This window comes from Pseudomyrmex gracilis, unplaced genomic scaffold (genome assembly GCF_002006095.1).
Source record: "Pseudomyrmex gracilis isolate BER0280 unplaced genomic scaffold, ASM200609v1 scaffold_107, whole genome shotgun sequence".
Classification (NCBI taxonomy): Eukaryota; Metazoa; Arthropoda; class Insecta; order Hymenoptera; family Formicidae; genus Pseudomyrmex; species Pseudomyrmex gracilis.
Window position 1 is genome coordinate 94,730 of NW_018020691.1, and position 22,248 is coordinate 116,977.

A 22,248-nucleotide genomic window follows, 5' to 3' on the forward strand; every position below is an offset into this window, starting at 1 on the left:
TGACTTTGACTTTGGTCGAGTTTCGCGGTCTCGCCGGCAGTCGAGTGCGACAAGAAGCCTAGTTTCGAAGTCTTCTTTGCTTTGTACCGTTTTCCGCAATAATCCGTCTGAATATCTTCCCCTCCCGTCGGATGCTCCCGTCGAAATAGAGCGTTCGGCAACGTACTTACGCACACGTCTGTCGTCTGTCGATCTAAAGATAATCCGCGGGCGGCGGCCGGTGTACATTTTCACAGATCCGGACGGGGGGTATACGCGCGCCGGTGGTACACGACGGTGGTGGTAGGGATCGTCCTCGACGGTCTCCAGAAGAACGTCGCCGGAAGGTGGGAGCCACGGCGAAGCGAGTTCGACGAGTCTCTCTGCCCGACCCAGTCGTGACTAAGACCGCAGGTCGAACGCATCCCTGGACAACGAACACGAAATGTGAGTACTTGCGCGCGAGTGCCCATGTGGTACTCCGTGCACATCCGATCGAAGACAATCGTGTTCCGCGACACTGTAAGCGTCCGCGAGAAAGTCCCGATTGGCTCCTATTCTTGCGGCAAAACAAAGAAATAGTTTCTTCTGTGAAAAAGAAGTGCCGTAAATCTATTTGTAAATAGTGATAAGTGATATTTTCGCAAGGTCTCGTTCGCGCCAGAATTTCGACTAAGTAACTCTGGGAGTCCTTGTGTAAATGTCACTTAAACTCTAAATCATTTGCATTCGAGCAGTCCGCGAATTCCGACAAACTTGAGTAAACACGTTGGTGAGAGAAGAAACTTTTTGGTTTCATGCAGAAGAGCTATGTATTCTCCGCGTGAGAAGAATTCCAACAATTTCTATAATCTGTGAGAATCGACAGTGTGCCCTCAACTCGCAGTAGGGACTCCAGTTTATTGCGTGAAAGGAGAAACGACTTCAACTTTGTGGAATGCACGAATACACTTGTTCAAATAAATTTAGAATAAGAAAAAAAACAGATCGGTATTCGCGCGTGTGTTCACGTTTCAAAAAGAAAAGAAACTGGTCTTGAAGTATTGGTTCACAAAGACACAATAAAGAAAGACGATTGTTGTAGATCAAGTAATTAAAATAAAACTAAAATCAAATAAAAATAATCCAAAACATTAATATTACTAATCAAGTATTAAATAGTTATTAAATTTTTTTTTTTCATCATTGAAGAAGTGATGGTCGCGCCCATCGTAACTATATCTCGGTATAGAGACATCGCATTGATGGAGAAACAATTGCGTTCTGTCATCCAAGAGAATGAGTTAATCCTCAATGAGTGACTCGTGTCTGAACAAAAAATGAAATAACTCAATTGTTGGCTTCGGCGGTAAAAAAAGATCATCTTTGTTCTTGTCTTGAAGTTTAATCAAGTATCGATAGTGTTCGTATATAAGACCGGTCATGTTCACAATGTGATATTTTTATTCTTCTAATATCTATCTAATAAAACAACTGCATTATTCAATAACATAAACGCCAATAATAACGAGTAAAATATTTTCGCAGAAATATATTGCGATAACGGGTTGCCATAGGCGAGAGGCTCTACCTTCCGGAATGCAGTGACTCATAAGGATCTTTTTTTTTTTCGCGTTCACGCGCTTAACCACTGTGACAACATTGTTCAATCTTCCAATCACATTTGCTACGGAGACGAATTTCTTCGCGCATTCCGTCGCCATTTCTCCCAAGAATATGAGCTAGCGTTACTAATGACAATTTACAATGCTATATGCTAAAAATTTATTTCTGTGTGTGACCTTAATTATATTTAAAGAGAAATATGTTTGTTGACTTACTAACCACGTCAACCGAGAAAAGCAATTAACAGAATTCCGCGCTTCGTCTTTCGGATACCACACGCAATACAAAGTCATTTACGTGGATTATTAAAAACCAACTTGCGAAATTGCGTGCCAACATATATTTTTTTTACCTGCTTTGTAATTGAAAAAAAAGGACGTTTTTGATTACACAATTAAAAGAAAAATAGCCGACAATTCGGCACAGAATCATTTTTCTTTCAAGCGTAACAGGACACCGCCGAGTTGAATTACTCGGCCGATACGTTTAGAAGCGATGTCCGCTATGCGTAACCCGAAATGGCTCGACCGGCAGCAAGCGGTAGCGATTCTTACTGCCCTCTCTCCTTCTTAATGTGTAAAAATAACCCTCGCTAGCGATACGCGCGGTTTTGGATCCGAGAAATGCGCAATCAAGTTTTCGGTAAACTCGTTTGATTCCTCCTCCGAGGACGCACGAACGAAGCAAACGCTGATTTTTTTGTCGCGCGTTCTCTCTTGTCTATCAATGACGCTGATGATCTCGGAACTTTCACTTGTGTATAATATTATACCACATTAATGAGAGCAGAATCAACCATTTCAATGAGAAACCGTCTATCTCTTACGAATATTCTGTTATACATTTATAAATATTTACGAAACGTATAAATATTTATGGAACTAGCGTTTCTATACACGGCATATCTCACGTTGACTTCGCAGAATCTCTCGTCTAATATTTCTGCTTCTCTGAATATCGCACAAGCTCCATTTCCCTTTCGTTGTCTGCTTACCCGGCATCTCTGATTATCAATGCGCGCGCGCGCGCGAGTCCGGAATCTTGAGCATACTCCGGTCTTATAGAAGCTAGCAAACGAGCAGAGATGCAGTTCCACCATACAATTGCAGTGGCGCAGGCAGAGAATTCTTGAAACCCTTTATTTAAGCGCACACACATTATTGAATTCTTGGCGTGAATAATATATAATTTATCTTAAATTTACAATTGTTTTTCTAGTATTTTATACTATTGGTTTTCCACTATTTTATACTATTTATTTAACGCGATAAAAAAAAAAAAAAAAATCACAAAATTTCCGTCTCAAGAATCAAGTAAAATCGAATTTTTGTTATTTTTATTGTCTCGAAGTTCTTGATGCCAATAATATTTGGTCAACCTTGATATTTCTTCGCGGTTTTGTACGTAACAAACTTCAAATGCATCGGATCGCGAACTACATAGCGATACTGTCGCGAAAACGGACTATCCTTAAAGTTTATTCATGGTTATTCATAAGATGATTTCATCGAAAGAGTCAAATGGTTCCTGCGTGTGCGTCCCTGGCACGTCTTCGCTCTCTTAATCGCGTCGTAGAAATGTCTCGCTGTTCAGATATACTCGGCTGGAATAAACTACGGACGATGCAGTCACGATGCAGATTTTTGTTCCTCGTGTGTGCATACGAGAATCGCATACCTGAGCAACGTGTATGACGTCACGGAGACGATGAAGTCTCTCTCTCGTACGCGCGAACCTTCTTTCACCGGCCCGGGTCTTCCTTCTCAGCGAGAAGCCGGCACTATAAATAGGATATCCGGCCGCTCGCTAATTATACACCTATAGCCGTATTTCGCCGAATTCGCGCGAGTCTGGAATTTTCTTGATTTCGAGAGCGCCCATGAGAAATTTACATTTCCGCGCCACGCCGATCCTTCCTTATCCTTGAAATGCCATTGTAAGTTACTGGCGGAAGGATAACGGACTCACCGCACCAAACGATCGCACAGCATACCTACGTATTCGCCGCGGTCAGTATTATTGCAAGAAGGCTATACGCACTGCACTCCTTTACAAATTAACAAAATTATTGCCGGCTGAAAAAAATAACCAGAGCATAATTAATTGCTCATCAGAGCGGTTTTTTAGGTTTTGGTTGACGCGCGGCGCAAAAGACGTAAAAAAGCGGGGACTGTTGAGGCTAATTGGATGGTTTCATGCTATAATAGACTAATTGACAAGAATATTTTCTTGACAAGCGGTTATTATCGAGCAAACCTGGCAAATTAGCGTGCTATTAAGCGCATACATTTTTAAACAAGTTTTAAATAAGTAATTTATTTTATACAAAATCATTTTACGAACGACTAGAAAGAGCGTTACTTAGTGATGCTTCACGCGACCCGCTTAAAGAAGAAACATTATTGTGCGTTTCTCTTTTCTTTTTTTTACTTTAATCATGTCTTCATTTGATGCAGATTTTCTCCTAGCAGACGAGTAAAAACACACAACCACCACCATGGACGCGATCAAGAAGAAGATGCAGGGAATGAAGCTGGAGAAGGACAACGCGATGGATCGCGCGTTGCTCTGCGAACAGCAAGCCCGCGACGCGAACGCACGAGCCGAAAAGGTAAATACGGGCTGAGAAAATTATAATCATTCGCCATGTGCGGTCACAGCTCGACAGATTCTGATAAGATTACGTTCACGACGATATTAGCTTCAAGGCAAATAATGCGAAAAAAATAAAAATAATTGGATTTCTACAGGCTGAGGAAGAGGCACGTGCTCTCCAAAAGAAGATCCAGACCATCGAAAATGATCTTGATCAGACTCAAGAAGCTCTGATGCAGGTCAACGCGAAATTGGAGGAAAAAGACAAGGCTCTGCAAAATGTAAGTTAAAACTATTCACACTAATATTTATTATCGAATAAAGCAAAGAAAGAAGTTGTCGGCGTAGTTGCTCGAGAAATGAATTTCATATATATTGATTTAGTGATCGGTCACAGAGATCAAATATATATTAGAGCAATATATCTCATATATTGTAGACAAAGAGAGAGTGCGAGATTATTGCTTTCGTTTTTGAGATATTCTTGAACTTCATAAATAAGAAATTCGAGAACGAAATGCAAAGCATTCCACGTCTTTTTTGATAAGGTAATCTTTTAAGAAGGTTGTACTTATACATTTGATACGCAATATGAAAAAGATCCAACTTCTTACTTAAATTATAGTTTATCCGCTAAACTTGACGCAATCGGGGACCTCTTGACCACATATCAGAGAAAGCGCAGCACAGATTCAAATTACCGACAGCGCGCTAATGCAGGTGTGCACCGCCCGATGGCGCCACTTACTCGCGCAAGCGCGGTCTTCGCCGACGAGCGACGCGTCCACTCGTCCTCTGCGAATAGTCCGTGGCGAATAGTCCGCGCAGCTTCCGCGTTATTTGCTCGGAAAGTGTGTTCGGAAACCTTCGGTTTTCCTTCTCCCTCCACTCGCGTAAGTTTTAAGACCGCCGTGGAAGGGGGCGACGCTCTCGCTCGTTGCGCGGGCGCGAGCGAGACAGACACAGCGTGTCCAGTGCACGGCGCAGATCGCAGCTGTGTTCTGTTTTCTCATGCACGCGCACCGTGTCGCGCGGCGTGTACGTGATAGCGACACGACACCACCGGCACGCTACATACGAGACGTTCTCGCGTGTGACGTGGGGGAGAAACGTGCGCTGCACGACCAGTGACAGACAAAATGGCGGAGTACAGTGATAGTAGAGCGGTGCATATCCCGCGGACTGCGTCAACGTGTACCGCAACGGGGGTTAGGAACAATAACGAGAACCGCAGTCCGACGACAGCTGGTCGCGGCATGGAACGACCGATGACAGCGACGACGAAACGTCGCGGTCACCAGCATCATCCGCGACACACCACGCGACGACGTCTCGACGCTTCCAGCAGAGGACCCGCGCAGTGTGGCCCTGCTGGTAACGCCGAGGACATCACCACGTCCGTCGGCGGTACCGAAACGTCGATCGCCAGCACGATTGACAGCCGTCTCAGCGTGGCGAATCCGTGCTCGCCCGTGCCGTGCACGCTCGGCACAAGGTGGCCAATGAGAATTAATCGGGAAGAGAACGAAACCACCGAGAATCGAAAAGAAACGGAGAACTCAAGAACAACTCACGATGTGATCGGGAACGAACGCACGAATAACAACGTCTGTAAAGAAGACGACGTCCGACAGAGGCTCGCGCAGTGTAGCCCGGACTTTCCCGCGTCTCCCGACGAGAGCAAAGACATCGAGCACGATGAAACGAGCACGGATTCAACGACGAGCAAAAAGAAGAAGAAGAAAAAATCCAATGTCAGTCCACGTGGGGGACACTCTCCCGAGATCAGTTCGGCGAAGAGTGACTCTCCCGAGCCTGAGCACGCGGTCGCGAGGGCTCGGGGTGATGGCAATTCCGACGACGAGTCGGCCAACGTCGAAGAGGATTCGGAATTGGCCGAGCTGGCTAAACTACGTTGTCCGAGCGAGCGAACGGAGGTCCAGGCCGAGCGGGAGGCTCGAAGGCGAAAGAGATGCGCTGATTATCCCGGCCTCGCCTTCGGTTGCTCCATATTCTCCAGCGACACGATGATGAAGTTCAGTCTGATTAAGAACGAATTGCAGAATATCATGGGCAATCAGCTGAAGCGGGTTAGTATCGTGCATGTGTGACGATGAATGATGCACAGCTGATGATAAAGCGAGCGAGAGTAGATATAAACACGAAACGGGGTTCTCCAAGGCCATAACGGCGGCGAGACCTTGATACACTGGTCAAAAGAGAGGTCCTCGGTGTCGGGTGATAATCAATTAGGCGGAAATGTCAATCTTCTGAAATGAAATTGCTTTGTTTCTGCCATTGAATTATTTCTCTTTTTAGCGTTTTAAGATTGATCGAAGAATCGAATATAAATCGACGCCTTCGTACATAGTAGATTTCAATTTAACGTTCCTAGCGACAGTCAATGTCGACGATTAAATGATGTAACGCAGGTTTTTTTTTGGAGAGGAAAGATAATTTATCGATATCGCGTTTAAACGAAACGGAGCAAAAACAGCAGATGAACTTCGTACTTACCGCATCGCATTGATATAAACGCGACGAGTGTGGGCGATATTAGCAATTGAAATCACGCGAGAATTGTCGCGGTTACTGTTATTCGCGAGAGTCACAAAAAGACATGAGTAAAAAAAAGAACATAGTTTGAAGTTCGTAGAAACAAATTTGAAACGCAAAGTAGATATTGAATTATTACGAGAATGTGTAAAAACCGTTTAAAGACAGATTGTGTCTTTATGAGTCAACCTGTAGACAGAGTATTAACGAACGAAAAGATATGGCTGTTTATTATCATGATCTGAAATCGAATCGATGTTTTATCCGTCAACGATCGGCTTGAAAAAATGAAATGTTACAATGTGTAGGATTTTTTTATATAAAAGAATTGAATAAACGAATTTTTTTGTGTATGATATAAAAAACACTTAATGTTTTAGATTTAAAAAAACTTTTGCAACATTATTTTGCTCTCTAATCCTTCATTTACATTTTTGTTGATCCAACAATTCGAGTCATATATCTCGCTAATATGATATTTTTATCTTTATAATTTCTAGAGCCATTAGAGCGACACATTTAAAAGCAATTTTATTCTTCACTGTACGTCTGTTGTCCGAAACTTTAAATGTAAATTGTTATTTGTGCTGTTTCAGTTTTTTTTTTTCCATTATTTATCAACAACAAGTCATTACACACGAGGTCATTATTTGGAAAAAAAAATGATAACTAATATTGTGAAGATAACAACAATAGAAATTTTCTTTTACAAGCGATTAACAACAAGCGAGTTTTTTGTGAGAGTAATGAGTTATTAGTGTATCACGCACGTTCTTTTCTCTCTCTCTCTTTCTTTCTCTCTCTTTGGCCGACGACCGGCATTTATTATTAGGGTTACTGAACGGGGACAATAGGTTACGCGCGTACATGATTCTGTTGCTCAATGCGCGCTCTGCTAGAAAGCCCGTCGACTATTAGATAACTCATCGTGCGCATTATTCAGTCTAACTCGCGAGAACATTAGAATAATCGCTTGTTTCGATATTTTTTTTTTCTTTTTTTTGCATTTTTTTCCTTCGGAACCGCGATACGTCACGTTGCGCACCGTGTTCGCGCTTTATCGGCGATTGCGATGTAGCGAAAGTTCTAAAGTTCAGTTTGCATTTTTTAACTAGATGATGCATCGCGCGCGCATACGACTCGCGTCTCGCTTCGTGTGTTGTCGCTTGTTATTCATCCGTGTACGTTTTACTTAACTACACCCGTCGTTGTATATAATGCGCTACGCGTTATGAATTTTTAACTTGAGCCAGACGTCAAACCGCTTGTTGAAGTTGTTTTCGCGGATCTCTTCTTGGAAATCAAGACTTGGCGCGTGACGATCGTCGATCCATAATTTCATCACTCGCTTCGTTCATGAAAAATGCATAATCTCTTCGTTTAAAAAACGTGTCGCAGAATATGCGTATATGAATAATTAATTTGTACGTAAACGTTATCCAATCAACGCGCATCTCTTTCCGGAAGCGCGCAGTTTCGCATCGGATCGCGTCATATCAGGCGTTGGATTTCGCTGGAAATTTTTTTTTTTTTTTTTTTTACTGAACGGACCGTCTGTCTTTGATTCCAGAAGAATGCGGCAAAGCATCTAATAATAGCGGGAATTGAAAATATACCGGAGCGAAAATATCTTTCTTGCTTGCGTCAACAGTTGCTGCACGTTGAAGCGCATCAACCGTGTATAATGGAGTAATAATGCGTTATAATAAATCGAGTCACACAAAACATCTCTCTCTCTGTCTCTCTTTTGAAGTGTACGGCACATAAATGCTTCGATACCGTTCGCGACATTCCACTCGTGCGTACAAGCCAGCTTCGACAAAAGATAACAGTAAAGACGGGATAAGAATCTTTTTTTTTGTTTTTATTTACTCGACGATATTCTCGCGACGTCAAAACACAGAATGCTGCTGAAGTATTTAACGAAACGTTCGGATTGTATTCGCGAGGTTGATTTTGTGTCGTCTGAATTAGATTCATTTGTCTGTCTTGTACTTGTCAGTGACGCTTAATTAACCGTCTCGATGATGATTGACGCCGGTCCTTTTTTTCTCTTTGTCGTCATCGGAACAATGAAAGCCCGTACGGGATGTTCCTCTCTCAGCTTAGATGCTTACATCGTCGGTTTCTTGTTTCGGGGGCCCCGCCCTCTTGCACATACGCGAGCGTTCTGGCGCGTTTTGCTCAGGCTTCTCTACCCCGTTCGACACGATCTGACTCTCGTCGTCGACATTCTAAAAATACGTGGCGGCCGTGATCCAGCGAGAGAGACTTTTTACACAGAAGGCCCCGAGATTGCGTAAGCTCCCGCTACCGGAGTTGCTGCGCGCGAATAAATCCGGCGGCTTTATATGCGCCTCGGCAACGCCGAAAATCGCGCGCGGCACTGCTGCAGAAAACGCCCACTCGACGTCGCATCGTTCGGCGTATTTGGAACGCGGTTGCGACTTCGCATTCCGCGAGCGAGAGAAGAATCTCACCGAGATTTCTTCGTTCGTTTGTTTACCCGTCCGCGTTTGTTTATTTTTCAACTTTGTTGAGATTGCACGTTTATACGATGACGATTATTATTTAGCATATAAAAATACGTACGTGTATTTCTCTTGAGACTCGACGGCGTGGCCTTACAGTCGCGTGGAAAACAATTTCAAAAATCATCTTGAACAAATATTGTCGCGTATCGAAGACGCATCAGCGTCAGTTGAGAAACGCGTCGCGAGACAACACACCGTTGCGAAACTCCTACACCCGAGATGGCGGGAATTTGGAACGCGTGCTGATTCGTCTTCGGTTTCGTCACACTCCAACGATGATCTTTGTGCGGTTCTCTTTTCTCCCGATACTCTTTCTCGTACATCGACCGATGTTTTATTTGCACGCCGCATTCCGCGATTTCTCGCTATTCGTGCTACTGGCGTCTACAATCGTTGTTCTCTACAACAAGTAGACATTTCTTTCTTCTAGTGGGTGAAAGTCACGATGACTTGTGCGCGCGATCATCGAACTGTCTTGCGAATAATGTAACTGTTAGGTTCATTCTTTTCAGTCGTATTCAGGTTTTTACTTTGTGGAATGAAAGAGGAAGAAATATTCACGTCGGGAAAGCAGTTGCGCGGAAAGAACGGTCTTCGCGATTTCTAGACAGATTGGGACCGATGCCAAGTCGAAACAATGTGAGAGAGGAACAGATGTAAATATTTCTCGTTGGAATTTTAGAGTTAACAAAAGTTTATACTGTCGGAATCGGCTAGGAATCGAATGTTTAACGATGTAAAATAAGATCAACAATTTTCATTAATTCAATTTCGCAAATATTCTCGCAAACGATGTGAAACGCGTTCGCGCGGAACTATGGAAATAATAAATAGTTAATTAAGGAACGTTGTGAGAGATAGCGTCGTGAGAGGCAACGCATAAGAGTGATCTCAGCGTGAAATTAACAAGACGAAGTTTTTTTTTTTTTGATAAACATCAACTTCGCGCCACACTAATTGTTACATACATCGTGATATCGTAAATTTTCTACGTCTTTGAAGAGAAATTGTTTTGTTTCTCAATTTATATAACACACAAATCGTGTAAATTATCGCATTAAAATGTAATTAGATTCAGAGAAAGAAATTTTGATGACGTACGTGCAATCGGCATTTATCTTATCAGAAATATAAATAACGGAAATCGATCGTGACCGGTAAGCACGCACGTTGCGATTTTAATTAAAGACCAACGGTATCTCGCGAATTGCGAGCTGTATTCAGAAGTTGTGAAGAAGTGAACGGTCGCGGTGCAATAAGGTCGAGAAACGCGCGCGCGCTCGCGCTAATACGCATAAATTAACGCTAACGCGAAATGAGATTTCGATAGACGTGCTAATGTTGAAGCACGAAATTGTAACGCAGCGGGAAGAGTTACAATTGGAATTTCATTTACATGTTCAGCCTTGTAATATTCACCGTTTAATTGTGTTACATACGTGCAACTATCAAGCAACGCTCACTTGCGCGTTTAGCGCATTTCTACAGTGACGAAAGGATTCGCAGTCACTCTAATTAAAACGTGAAAATACATAATCGTAATCGTTTCGAAATATCAAACACATACCGTGCAAATTAAAATTGATATAAATAATAAGTAAGTATATATTTTTCAAACTGTCCAGTATGTTAATTTTTCAACAAGGTGTGTGCGAGTTTGTGTGTGTGCATATTACACAACGAGTGCGTAAATTCTGAGTGAATTGTCAAGCAAATCCAAGTTGAAAACATGTATACAATTCGGACGTTTATTCACTATCTGTTGAAAATGTCAGACGCATTTACACGAGGTCGACGCGCAACCTATAAACTACAATTGTGAAACTAAGAAGGACGACATTATCGTGTTATAATTTCTAAAGAGCCCATAAATAGTCCCGTTGAGAGCCGTTTTATAAAAGACGAGAGTGAATGTTACACGTGTCAATATCGTCTATGAAAGACATGATATATTCGACCGTACAATCTTGTTTCAATGTGCACAACTAGAGCACGGAAAGTACACGTGTTTAAATTTCCCGCTGAAAGGGCAGAAAGAGCGCGGCTCAAGTGACATACGTTTCTCAAATTGGCCGGTAGAGGCGGTGCAATCGAATCTTTTTAAACGATGGTAAATCAGAGTTCACCATATGATGATTTTTTTTTTCAACACACATTGTTGACAACTTAAATTATACTTTACTTGTATTTTTTTGTAAAACGAATTTTTAATTTCATTAAGATTCAGAAATGTTGATGTAGAAAATTTTATTATGAAACAATGTAAATGTCGCGCAATACATAATTTATCCGCAAAGAATTATCGCGGACATTGCAGTCGAACCAAAAAATTAATTCTGGTAAACGCGAAACTTGCTGCTTTATAGAACTTTATTTTTAAGTAACTTTATATTCAGATACTACACGTTATAATGACGTTTCAACACTAATTCCTACGATAAGATAATAAACGGTGGAAAACAATGACTAACGTATCGTCATCAGCTCTACACGAAAGCTGATCTCTAACCGCTCAATTTCTCGTCGTAATCATTTGATCTCACACGTGAGGTTTGCTGGTCACGCGAAGAAGTATGCTTCGCGAAGTAAAGACAAATAAAAGAAGAAAGGGAAAAGACAAAGCGGATCGTAAGAGGCGGGTGTGGAAAAGATGATTCGGAACAACGTGCGAATTGTTTCACCGGACCTGGCGATTCGAACGGCTGGGCGCGCTCGCGACGGGCGCGGTATTTCCGGGGCTTTGCGCGCGGCGACACGTCGATCGGCGTAGCGATACTCGGAGCGCGTGTATGTGCGCTCGCGTGCGCACCGCCATGCGAACTCTGTGCCGTGGTTGTGCGCGAAGCGCCGGCCACGCGGATGCAACACCGTCTCGCACAACTCGAGCGCAAAAAAGCGATTCCACCTGCCGCTGCTGATGGTCGCTCGCTGGAACGTACAATGGCGTCCACTTGGCGGCATTCCCGAAAAAGTCGAACAAATCGACTGACGCGCGACAATCGACCCTGTCAAGGGCCGTTCTCGGAGGGACTATTTGACGCCTTGGAAAGGACGCGACGCGCACGCGCGTCACGACCGGTGGCGGCCATCTTGCGCTCCAGTCAACAGCGGCGACCACCGCAGCAGCAGCCAGTGGTCGTCAGTGCACGACGGCTCTGGTGACCATACGAAAGTATCTCTCTGTCTCGCACGCGCACCGGTTGTATTTCGTACATCACACGCACGGCATTAATCGTTTTTTCGCGTCACACGCCGGAGCGTTCACGCGTGTTACTTCCCCGTTTCCTCTTTCTCCCTTCCGTCGCGAGAACGAAAAGCGGAGTGGAATTCCACGGAAATCGGCACGCCGTCGTCGCTCGAGCGGTTGTTCGGTGTGTTCTCTCGCGGAATTCGATTCGCGGCGTTTTAACGTGACACGCCAGGTCCGTTCCTCCTACTGGCCAGCATGTCGGCGCAAGTGCAGGGCACGCTTCTCGACGTGCTCAAGAAGAAGATGAGGCAGACGAAGGAGGAGGTGGAAAAGTACAAGGACGAGTGCGAGGACCTTCAGAGGCGGCTGCAGGTGGAAGCGTTGCGCCGCGAGGAAGTGAGTGAATCGAGATCATGCTGCTTCTTTTCAGTGTTATACTCTTCCTGCTGTGAGAGCCACCGACCCTCGGTATCCAGCGCTCCCTTCGTCTACGAACTCTTCTTTCTTTCTCTCTCTCTCTCTCTCGCTCTCGCTCGCTCGTTCGTTCTCTCGCTCTCTTTCTCTCTCTCTTTTCCTCCCTCGCTCTTTCTTGCCGGCACTGGAAATCTCGCGATAATATCGAAATTCGCGAGATATCACCAATCGACCTAGCAGCGATACGATAGCAGCCACTATTGGCGTACATATGCGTACGCCAATTGGTAACCGGTGATAACAGAGAGAATTGTTTTTCGAAACAAATATCACAGGAAATTGTGACCTCGAATCGAAATTTTTTATTGATTTGAATACATTTCCAGAAGAAAATAAAAAAAAAAAAAAAAAAAAAACGAAAGAAAAAATATTTCTCTTTGAACATAATTCTTCTGAGATTCATACCTGAAGTTTTTTTTTTTTTTGGTTTCTTTCAAGTTTTATTGCCGTATTCGTTGCGAGTTTCTCGTTTCTCGATCGTGGAAAGAATGCGAACGAAGCGCGAAAACGCCGGCGTTCGCGACGGGGTATATAGGAATCGATCGCGAGTGTCAGGCACGTCGTCGTCAGGCTGGGCCGCGTGCGGGCGGGCAGGCGGGAAGAGGGAGAGAAAAGTCGAGAGCGCACGCCGACTCCCGCTCGAGACATTCTTGAATCCGCCGGCGAAGACTGGCTTTGGGAAGCCATCGGTGAGCGCCTTGTACCCTTCCCGTGGGGTGTCCCCACAGGAGAATCCTGTATACGTGTGCTAAGTCAAAATATTGCCGCACCGAGCTTTTCGAGCCGTGCGGCCGCGACGAAATCGATCACTCCGTCGCGCTCGCCGTCACAGTCGACCTGACCGAGCAAACGGATATCCGTGCGAAACCGACTTCGGGGGCTCGTCGGGACGTTGCGCGCGGTATAACAGTCCAGTTGAATGTAAAATAAAATTAGAGACGTCCGTTTTTTATGGATAGGATTCGCACGAACTTAAGATTTGAGAAACTTGTCGCAGAGAATCGTTAGCGCGATGATCAATTTTGTTTCTAAAATAGTGCGTAAATATTTCAGAATCCGATATCGCCGCGTTATCAGGTGAACGATAAGGCGCGACAAGTGTTTTCCTGATACGACATTGTCTTTTGAAATATTAAATAGCCGTTTTCTCCGTTATAACTAGTGTATACAAAAAAATTGTCAATAATCCTGAACGATTCCGTTTTCCAGAATTTTTTGTATGCACAGATTACGTGTAAACTGCTAAACTGATACATTAGACAAACTTACATACGCGATAAGAGATAAACCGTGCAAGCTTATAAACTCACGAGTTAAAACGGTGATAATCTTAAGACGACGAGTTTTCAAGTATTTTTATTTCATTAATTCTCGCGGCGCTACGATACGATATGTGAATTAATAACGCAAATTATATCTTACGAGCTTTCAAAGTGTTAAGCGTTATGTAAAATTTGCGATAATCTCTGAATGAACGTGCGAGAGAGAAAAGAAGTGAATGCGCGACCGGCAGTTTTTTCTTGAGACACGTGCACTCCACGTCGTATTGTAATCGTTTATATAATTACGAGTATAATAATAATAATATTTAATCTATGTGTGTGAAATATATATTTATTTTCTTGTTTTTTTAAAGTCGCTGTTGATATATTTACGGTTTCCTGCATTCAACCGCAAATAGCGGATAAATTGTGAAGCACGTACACTGTTTGCTGTCATAAAACTAAACACATTATAAAAGTGCGTTTAAGTCTTCATTTTCCTCGAACAGTAGTCTCCGTTATGTACCGATCCGTTAGATCTGGTCGTTCTGCGAGATTGCCATATTTGAACAATTGTCTGTTATACAATTTACAGTGCACTTCTTGTACGCATCACACACACACACACATACACACGCAACAAGACACACAATTAATTACATTATTATTATCGAGAAATCGAAAACATCGATTTCCAATGCGTCGGAAATTTTTCGCGAAGACGAGGTCGTTAACAGCAGGGTGAGAGAGCTCGGGAGAGAAGCTCTCAGTGTATTAAGTCACCTCGCTTGTTTTACGGACAAACCGGCATATAATACGCGGAGGAACTCTGTGCACGAGAGCGAGTCCGAGCCTCCCGGTGAGAGCCGTTCATCAGCCTCGATTTAACGGATTTGCACCATACAATCTCGGTCGTTTCTCGCTCCTTTTTCGTTCGGCGTTAACGCGCCTCGTGCCCTCGTCGAGTTGCCTCGAGAGTGTCAAAGTCACGATCGGCTGATCCGCGAAATTGGCTCCCAACAACAAGTGCGACGCGTCGGGCCGATCGTTGCGAAACGATTTAAATTCGAGAAGATGAAACAGGAAACGTTCAAGGTTATTTTTCGACATTTCACTTCTGAGAGGCTTTTGTTAGAAATCGAGTTGTTCATGGGGAGAATATTTCGAGTGTCGAAAATTTTTTGACGCGCAAGTATCGGTTCCCTCCTCCGTTGGCGAGAAAGAAGTTCCCATTATTTAATATACGAAGAGATTTGTATATGTAGTACTTGCTATTCATAATCCTCCACAATGGACCGTAAGATCAAAAGCTCAAGCGGTAGTTTGAACACAATGATACACGGTTACATGTAAATTTAACGACGTGCGACGTGAAGTTTAATGAGTCATGAGAATTTTAATGTGGTCCTGGTATTGGTAAAATCGTTACGACATGCGCTTTCTCTCCAAATCGAACGAATAGACTTTTTTTTGCACATTAATTTAAGGAAGACGATTTGATTCCCCGTGACAAAATCGTTTTAATAAAACATTACACGCTCTCTCCCGATATTATCGATTGTTGCATCCGCTTGTTGATTAAACGTTTGTTCATCGACTAAATGTCCGCGGGAGATGTTTCGCAATTTGGCGCTAATGATAAAACTGTTGAGTATCAAGCGTATATATGTTTTTGTTTTTTTTTTTTTATATTACGTTATCAAATATCTATTTCACATTCTCTTCAGATCTAAACATCGATTACGTTTTAAACTAGAAGATCCGACAAGAGAGTGTTGCTGTAGAATTATATCTTGTGTGTATCACATGCAGAATATAGTAGAGAGGGCGTATTCGTTTTATTACCAGAGACCGTATCGAAGAAGCCCATCGACCGTTTCAATATCCTGTCATGTACAAGAGCAGGTTTTCGTATTCTGATTGAAAACTTGAGCGCGTATCGAAAACATATGATAGTTCATTAAATCATTAATTGAGAGACTGCTTATATATCATTTTATACACTAAGTTTTCGATTTTTAACAGTTGAAGAAAAATTTTTCTCAAAAATTAAATTAGAAGGTCAAATTTGAGCACATTGAAAGGATGTTTTAATTAATCCATTAACATTAAAATATAAAACGCTTTAAAAATAACTCAAAACGTTTAAAATAACATTTTATTTCGTAATATTTCGACCCTTACTTGGGTCTTCTTCAGACGTGAAAAACAAAAAAGTCAGAAACGAAAAATTTTTCTCGACGTAGAACGTGAAATTGGAATTGTACTTTTTATCGACGCGCGCGGAAGTAAAGGTGCACTTTATTTTTTGTGGAGAGAAGAAAATGCGTCCCATAAAATTCCAGTGTGCACTCGTAACAAAGTGCGACCCGGTAATGTGCATGACGCGTTTTTAAAAGCCAGTGAACGAACTCTCTCTCAGAACGCACTGATGAGCTTTTGTCACCGAGCGCCGAAGTGCACTGTGGCGAGGAGTCACATTTTCTTCCTTCCTTTCTTTCTTTTAGCAAACCGCAATGATAATATCGCGCGATACACGCGTCATCGTTTGTTGCGACTCAATTACAGACTTATCATTGCTAAAGTGGGTATAATGAAGAATTGCGCGATAAGCAATTCTTATATTGATTTGTTCGCGCGCATCGACGGCGCGCAAAAGTAATAACTCTCCAAGATATTCGAAATGGCAGTGTGTATCGGATCTTTATTGTTGAGAAGTTTACATAACACGTAGTCTCGACGTTTCTCGTAACGCTTTAAGTGACTTTATTTACAATCGAATGTCAATCGCACGCACTTGACAGGCATCGTGTGTGCAAATGATAGAAAATACAGTAAAGTTTATTTTTGCGTTAACGAAAGAAGAATTGTGCGTGTGAAATAAGCTTAATTAACATTTTTTCTCTTCGTCAAATAAAAATATTGATTTGACAAGAGAGAAAACCGGTTTTACAGTCAAGAGATAAAATCTTTGTGTTGAAAGGATAGCGACTTTTTTTACAAGTTTTTTTTTTGTAAAGGTTGTTCTTTGCGAATTTGTGAAAAAAATCAATATCTCGAATACAATCGAATGTTCACTTGATTTACTGAATCGTCACCGATCTCTTTTTCTCTGCGGTCGAGATGTCGATTGGACTACAGGACAAATTAAACGAATTGTCGTGGAAAGGGTCGGATGAAGCGGAAGTTCGGCACACTTACCAACACGGATATCATCGATGTAATGACCTGTTTGCTCGATGCGAGTGTCGGTTTCCCTCGAACGTACGAAGTTCGCGTCGCTTCGGTAACGTAAAGCCGCACAAAACGCCGTGGGTGACGTTGCGTGCACGCACAATCGAGCGGCGTAACGCGCGAGAGCAACGTCGGCTATGGATTTAACGATTGTTCAACTCACGTCGGAAGTTAATTCGTCCCGGAAGTTTACGTTGGAAAATGATTGACTAACAATGGTTTATATGTTTTTATAAAATGAATTCAAGATGGAGAGAAAAACAAAACTCTACACACGATTGAACTTACATTGATTTGATTTTATATTTATCAACAATTATATACGAACGAAGCACGTAATCGTTTACGCGATTACGCAAACATCGCTGACATCACACATCCCATAAAAAAAAAAAAAAACGCACATAGGTGCGCCGAAATCCGTGAATACAACGTCGTGCACCGTTAGTAGGGTAACGTTGTTAAAAGGACGCGTTCCCTACACGCGGGATGAATTAGGGCCATTTACCAGACGCACAATCGTAAACAAGGTGCAGCTAACGAGGACAAGGGCCTCGAATTGTATACACGTGTAATCGACCGTTAAGTAATTTACGTTCATGAAAATAGTATAATTTCGTTTCATCTCTCACGGTTTCTGCTCCGATACTTGCTGCCAGTATAAATTATTTTTCTCGAAAATATAAATGGATTTTTAAAATTATTTTTAAATAATTTTCGCTATATGTGCGTGATTTTGAATTTTCAAAAATGTTGTACTTGTTTATATATATTAATAATATGTACAAGTTCATTTCTCGAGCAGACCGTTGAACGAAAATCTGATTTATTTGCAGTTGACTGACGTTAAATCGATTACATTCGAAAATCAATCAATCTTGAAGTGTTTGTTTCAAGCCTTCGATATATCTTACCTCTCGATGTTTCGTGAAGTATTTTATTTACGTGCGAATGAAAGTTTCGTCGAAATCGATCACGCGCACGATGATGATGCGTTCGATTCAACTCTCAATAACGCAGCCGCAAGAAAGGCATGACTTCGGGTCATTGATACGCGCGTGCGGAGAAATTCTTACGATCTCCAGCTGAGGTGCTTCGTTACGACAAGCTTCGATCACGCTCGGCACATTTACGGGCGCGTTAGAATGGATTTAGATCGTACCTAGAGTCCGACTCATCGATATGCGCCCGTCGTGCCGAAGGATCATAGAGAATAATAGAAGATAAACCGTGTTTCTATTTATAAAAAAAATAACAGTAAATCGACCGTTGCCTCGCGCGATCGGATTGTTCGAATGTAACACAAGTTACGAATGAAGTTACAATGGTTTTGAAATGTTTTTTTTTTTTTTTTTTATCTCACGTGGAATAAATTTTTCTTTGTTACAGGCTGAGTCTGAAGTCGCCGCCCTGAATCGTCGTATTCAGTTGTTGGAGGAAGATCTCGAGAGATCCGAAGAGCGTCTTGCCACTGCCACTGCCAAATTGGCAGAGGCATCGCAAGCTGCCGATGAAAGCGAACGGTAAGTGTTTATTATCGAATATACCATAAACAATATTGCGATTGTTTTTACAATATGTTTATCCAAGAAGCAATTATTTTTCTGATAAAAATAAAAAATAAATACATATAAATACATATACGTGTTACTCTAATTAATATCAATAATAATTAATGTTCAGTTGATACAAAAATAAGTTTTTTTTCATACATCAGAAGAAAATAATTGCTCAGTGTGTTATGTCCAGTTTGTTTATGTAAGAACAATTGAAAAGAGAGTAGCACATTGATAGTACATTGATTAGATTGCGGAGATATTGATAAAATTGTTCATTGCATTTGTTTAAGTAAACAGTAATATGTGTGTATGTGTTGTTGTGTTTAACTATCCGTTACTTAACTATTTATATAGAAAATATGACATTTCACTCTTAATTGTTCTTACGTAAATATAAATTACGCGTTAGCAATGTAAGATTGTCGTACGTTTAATTTACTTAATATTTTATACGCAGACAAAAAAAAAATGTTTTACTATCGAGATTGTCTTAAAAGTACGATTTAACCAGTCACATCCTAGTTTACTTTTTTCTTGCGGTTTCATATCGCATATCCGCCGCGATAATAAATTCTCAGTATACAAAAGATATGACTAGTAAGATGCACATTTTCTTACATATTGAATTATTTTATCTCTTTCAAACATAGATATATAAATTTGACAAATCGTTTGTAAATTATATCGAGTATCAAGGTCAATCAAGTAAGTGCATTTAAAATTGTGAAAGATTAATCGCGATCGCGATTACTTTATGGCTATATAACGTAAATGCTTAAAATAACACTAGGCTTTTTTATCGTCACTGATAACGAATGACGTGTAATAAATACGCGCTCTACACTTCTTGATGCATACTATAGTTTAGCAAGTACAAAAGAAAAAGTGTCAAAAATATGTTTATCAAAAGCTTTTTTCTTTTCTAATTTCTCGATTTGTGATGCTCTTGAGCAGAGTTACAAGAGAAAAAATCATTGTTTTATATTGAAAATAATAATTGAAAGTTATCACTTCAGAATTATCACAAAAAATTAATATCTTAGAGCACATAAATATTCAAGTTAGATAAAATTTACAAAAAAAATATAAGACTTGGAACGCTTGCAAATGTACATTCGTATTGTTTATTTTTTTTAATTAATTGTCAGAAGTATTTGGTTTAATTACTGAGCGAAGAAATATACTGCCACGCGTAACAATTATCGTTTTCACATTTTTGGCGCGATTAACGTATTTCTAAACATCGACGAACAATCAAATCGTTAGGATACGCAAGGCTCTTGAAAACCGAACCAATATGGAGGACGACCGAGTATCTTTGTTGGAGCAGCAGCTAGCACAGGCAAAACTGATCGCAGAGGAGTCGGATAAAAAATACGAGGAGGTGGGTCACCTACCAGCGAATAAAGGATCTCTTAATTTTTCTTGTCGGAAGCAAACTACCAATCGTTTGTGGACGTTTATTACTCCTAATATTTCTGAAGAAAGAAATATATTCTCAATTTAAATGCAAAATAAAAACAATTACAAATCACTTTTTTTTTAGTTGAACGAACACTGAGAAAAAGAATCGTCCAGCGATCGATCGGTGGTGATCTTCCCCAAAATTCTTCCAGATAAATTTCACAGGTGAACGCGAATGTTGTAGCTGAGCAGAGCAAACCAAGACCTTCATCAGAAAATCTATCTTAATTTTTAAGTCCATTTATATTCATTGATTTTAATCGTGAACTCTTTCGTTCGACATGTGTTCCATCTTAAAGCGCTCGCAAGATTCTCGAGAATCGCAGCTTGGCGGACGAAGAGCGCATGGACGCCCTCGAGAATCAGCTGAAGGAAGCCAGGTTCCTCGCCGAAGAAGCCGACAAGAAATACGATGAGGTTCGCGTGCCCGCGACTACTACTGTCGAGCGTGTTGGCTGCAGTGACGATGATAATCATGACGACAATGGTTCCTAGTCGATAATCAAAATAGTGCCTAACCCCGTAACTCTCTGTCTTCTCTTTGTGTGCTCGAAAACGACGATCGTGGTTTGTCACCTATGTATGTACACGCGCCTCCGAGCGATATGTAGAAATTTGTTGTTCATGAATCCGTTATGAGGGATCGATTGCAGTTATAAAACGATCTTGCTACGTTTTTCGCGACTCGAGATAAGATTTTCGTGAGAAAAGTTACGAGGATAAAGAGTAAGTTCGTTTTTCGCAGTGAGATATCTGGAAAGGATCGAAAATTAAAAAAAAAAGAAAACCGCGTGAATGTCGGATCTGTGATTGCGTCGAGCAGCGAATAAAAGTGAAAAAAAAAATGGGTTTTTTTTACAAGAGTTTTACGTGTTCGCGACAGTGAAGTGTTTTAGAGATCGTTCGCGTTTTATTCTCGCGATTTGTAGAGAGGATCTCTAAAAAGAGAGATCCTCGCGCTGAAGAGATGAAGAAAGAGGGGAGTGGTGAGACGTATCGTATGATGGATGCAGTGTTCACGTGCGTTGTTTTCAAGAGCGCGACTTAACGCAAAAAAATCAGCTATCTGTGATTTTAAGTGTTTCCCTTTCGATTTTAAAAAGCCAAGAAAAAAAACCTCAAGTGCCAGTTTCATAAATAGAATTTAGTCACATATATTGTTGCTATACTCTTGTTATCAGTTATTGTTATATGATAGATAGAAGTTCGGAGAAGTTCGTGTAGGAAATGCGCGCGTATAATTACGACAGTTCGATATTATTCAAGCGGAATTTAAGTTGTCCGTGGAGATTGGAGCGCGTGCTCGCGGGTTTGTTGTTTCGCATCTCTCCGAGACCGACCTCGTTAATCAAAAAAAAAAAAGAAAAGAAAAAGAAAAATCGTCAATTGTGTTGTGTGTGATAATGAGAGGCCGCGCGACTTCGTAGCGGCTTCGCGTCAATATAATTGTGGTGCTACTTCTGTTCTCAAAGACGCTCGTTTCTCGCTTTTTGCTGGAATTTCGGAACGTGCGGCAAAAAAATTATGAGAGTGTGATGGTAGGTGTTGGTCGCGATAACGTTGAAATTACGGTTCATGTTTTACCATTTCTTTTTGTTGGGATTATATGTAATATATCACCATTATCACTCGGGCGGGATAAGATATCGGAGATAACTCGGTAACCTTCCATCTGCATTAAATGATAATTCACAGTTTACGTGATATGAAGCTTTCTAATATCTGTTTTTTGTAATTTAATAAGTTTACGTACAAAACTCCATCGTTTTGTACATAATTTCGATACGTACAAAAGA

The 22,248-nt window shown here is 41.5% G+C and overlaps 1 protein-coding gene across 19 annotated transcripts in view; it reads left to right on the forward strand.

Moving 5' to 3' along the window:
* Positions 1-319: 319 nt before the first annotated feature.
* The window catches only part of LOC109856093 (tropomyosin), a 34,950-nt gene continuing 13,021 nt past the window's right edge, over positions 320-22,248 (forward strand). For 2 of the 19 annotated variants that reach the window (XM_020431008.1, XM_020431000.1), the window contains exons 1-5: positions 321-426; positions 4,041-4,195; positions 4,335-4,460; positions 18,819-18,952; positions 20,255-20,372. In XM_020431008.1, coding sequence (XP_020286597.1) covers positions 4,082-4,195; positions 4,335-4,460; positions 18,819-18,952; positions 20,255-20,372 — 492 coding nt within the window. In that variant the 5' untranslated portion in view covers positions 321-426; positions 4,041-4,081. Of the gene's footprint in view, positions 427-4,040; positions 4,196-4,334; positions 4,461-5,151; positions 6,270-12,385; positions 12,856-18,818; positions 18,953-20,254; positions 20,373-20,751; positions 20,870-22,248 lie in introns of those variants that run through there. The other 17 variants (XM_020430999.1, XM_020430997.1, XM_020431009.1 and 14 more) reach the window with 15 other exon arrangements.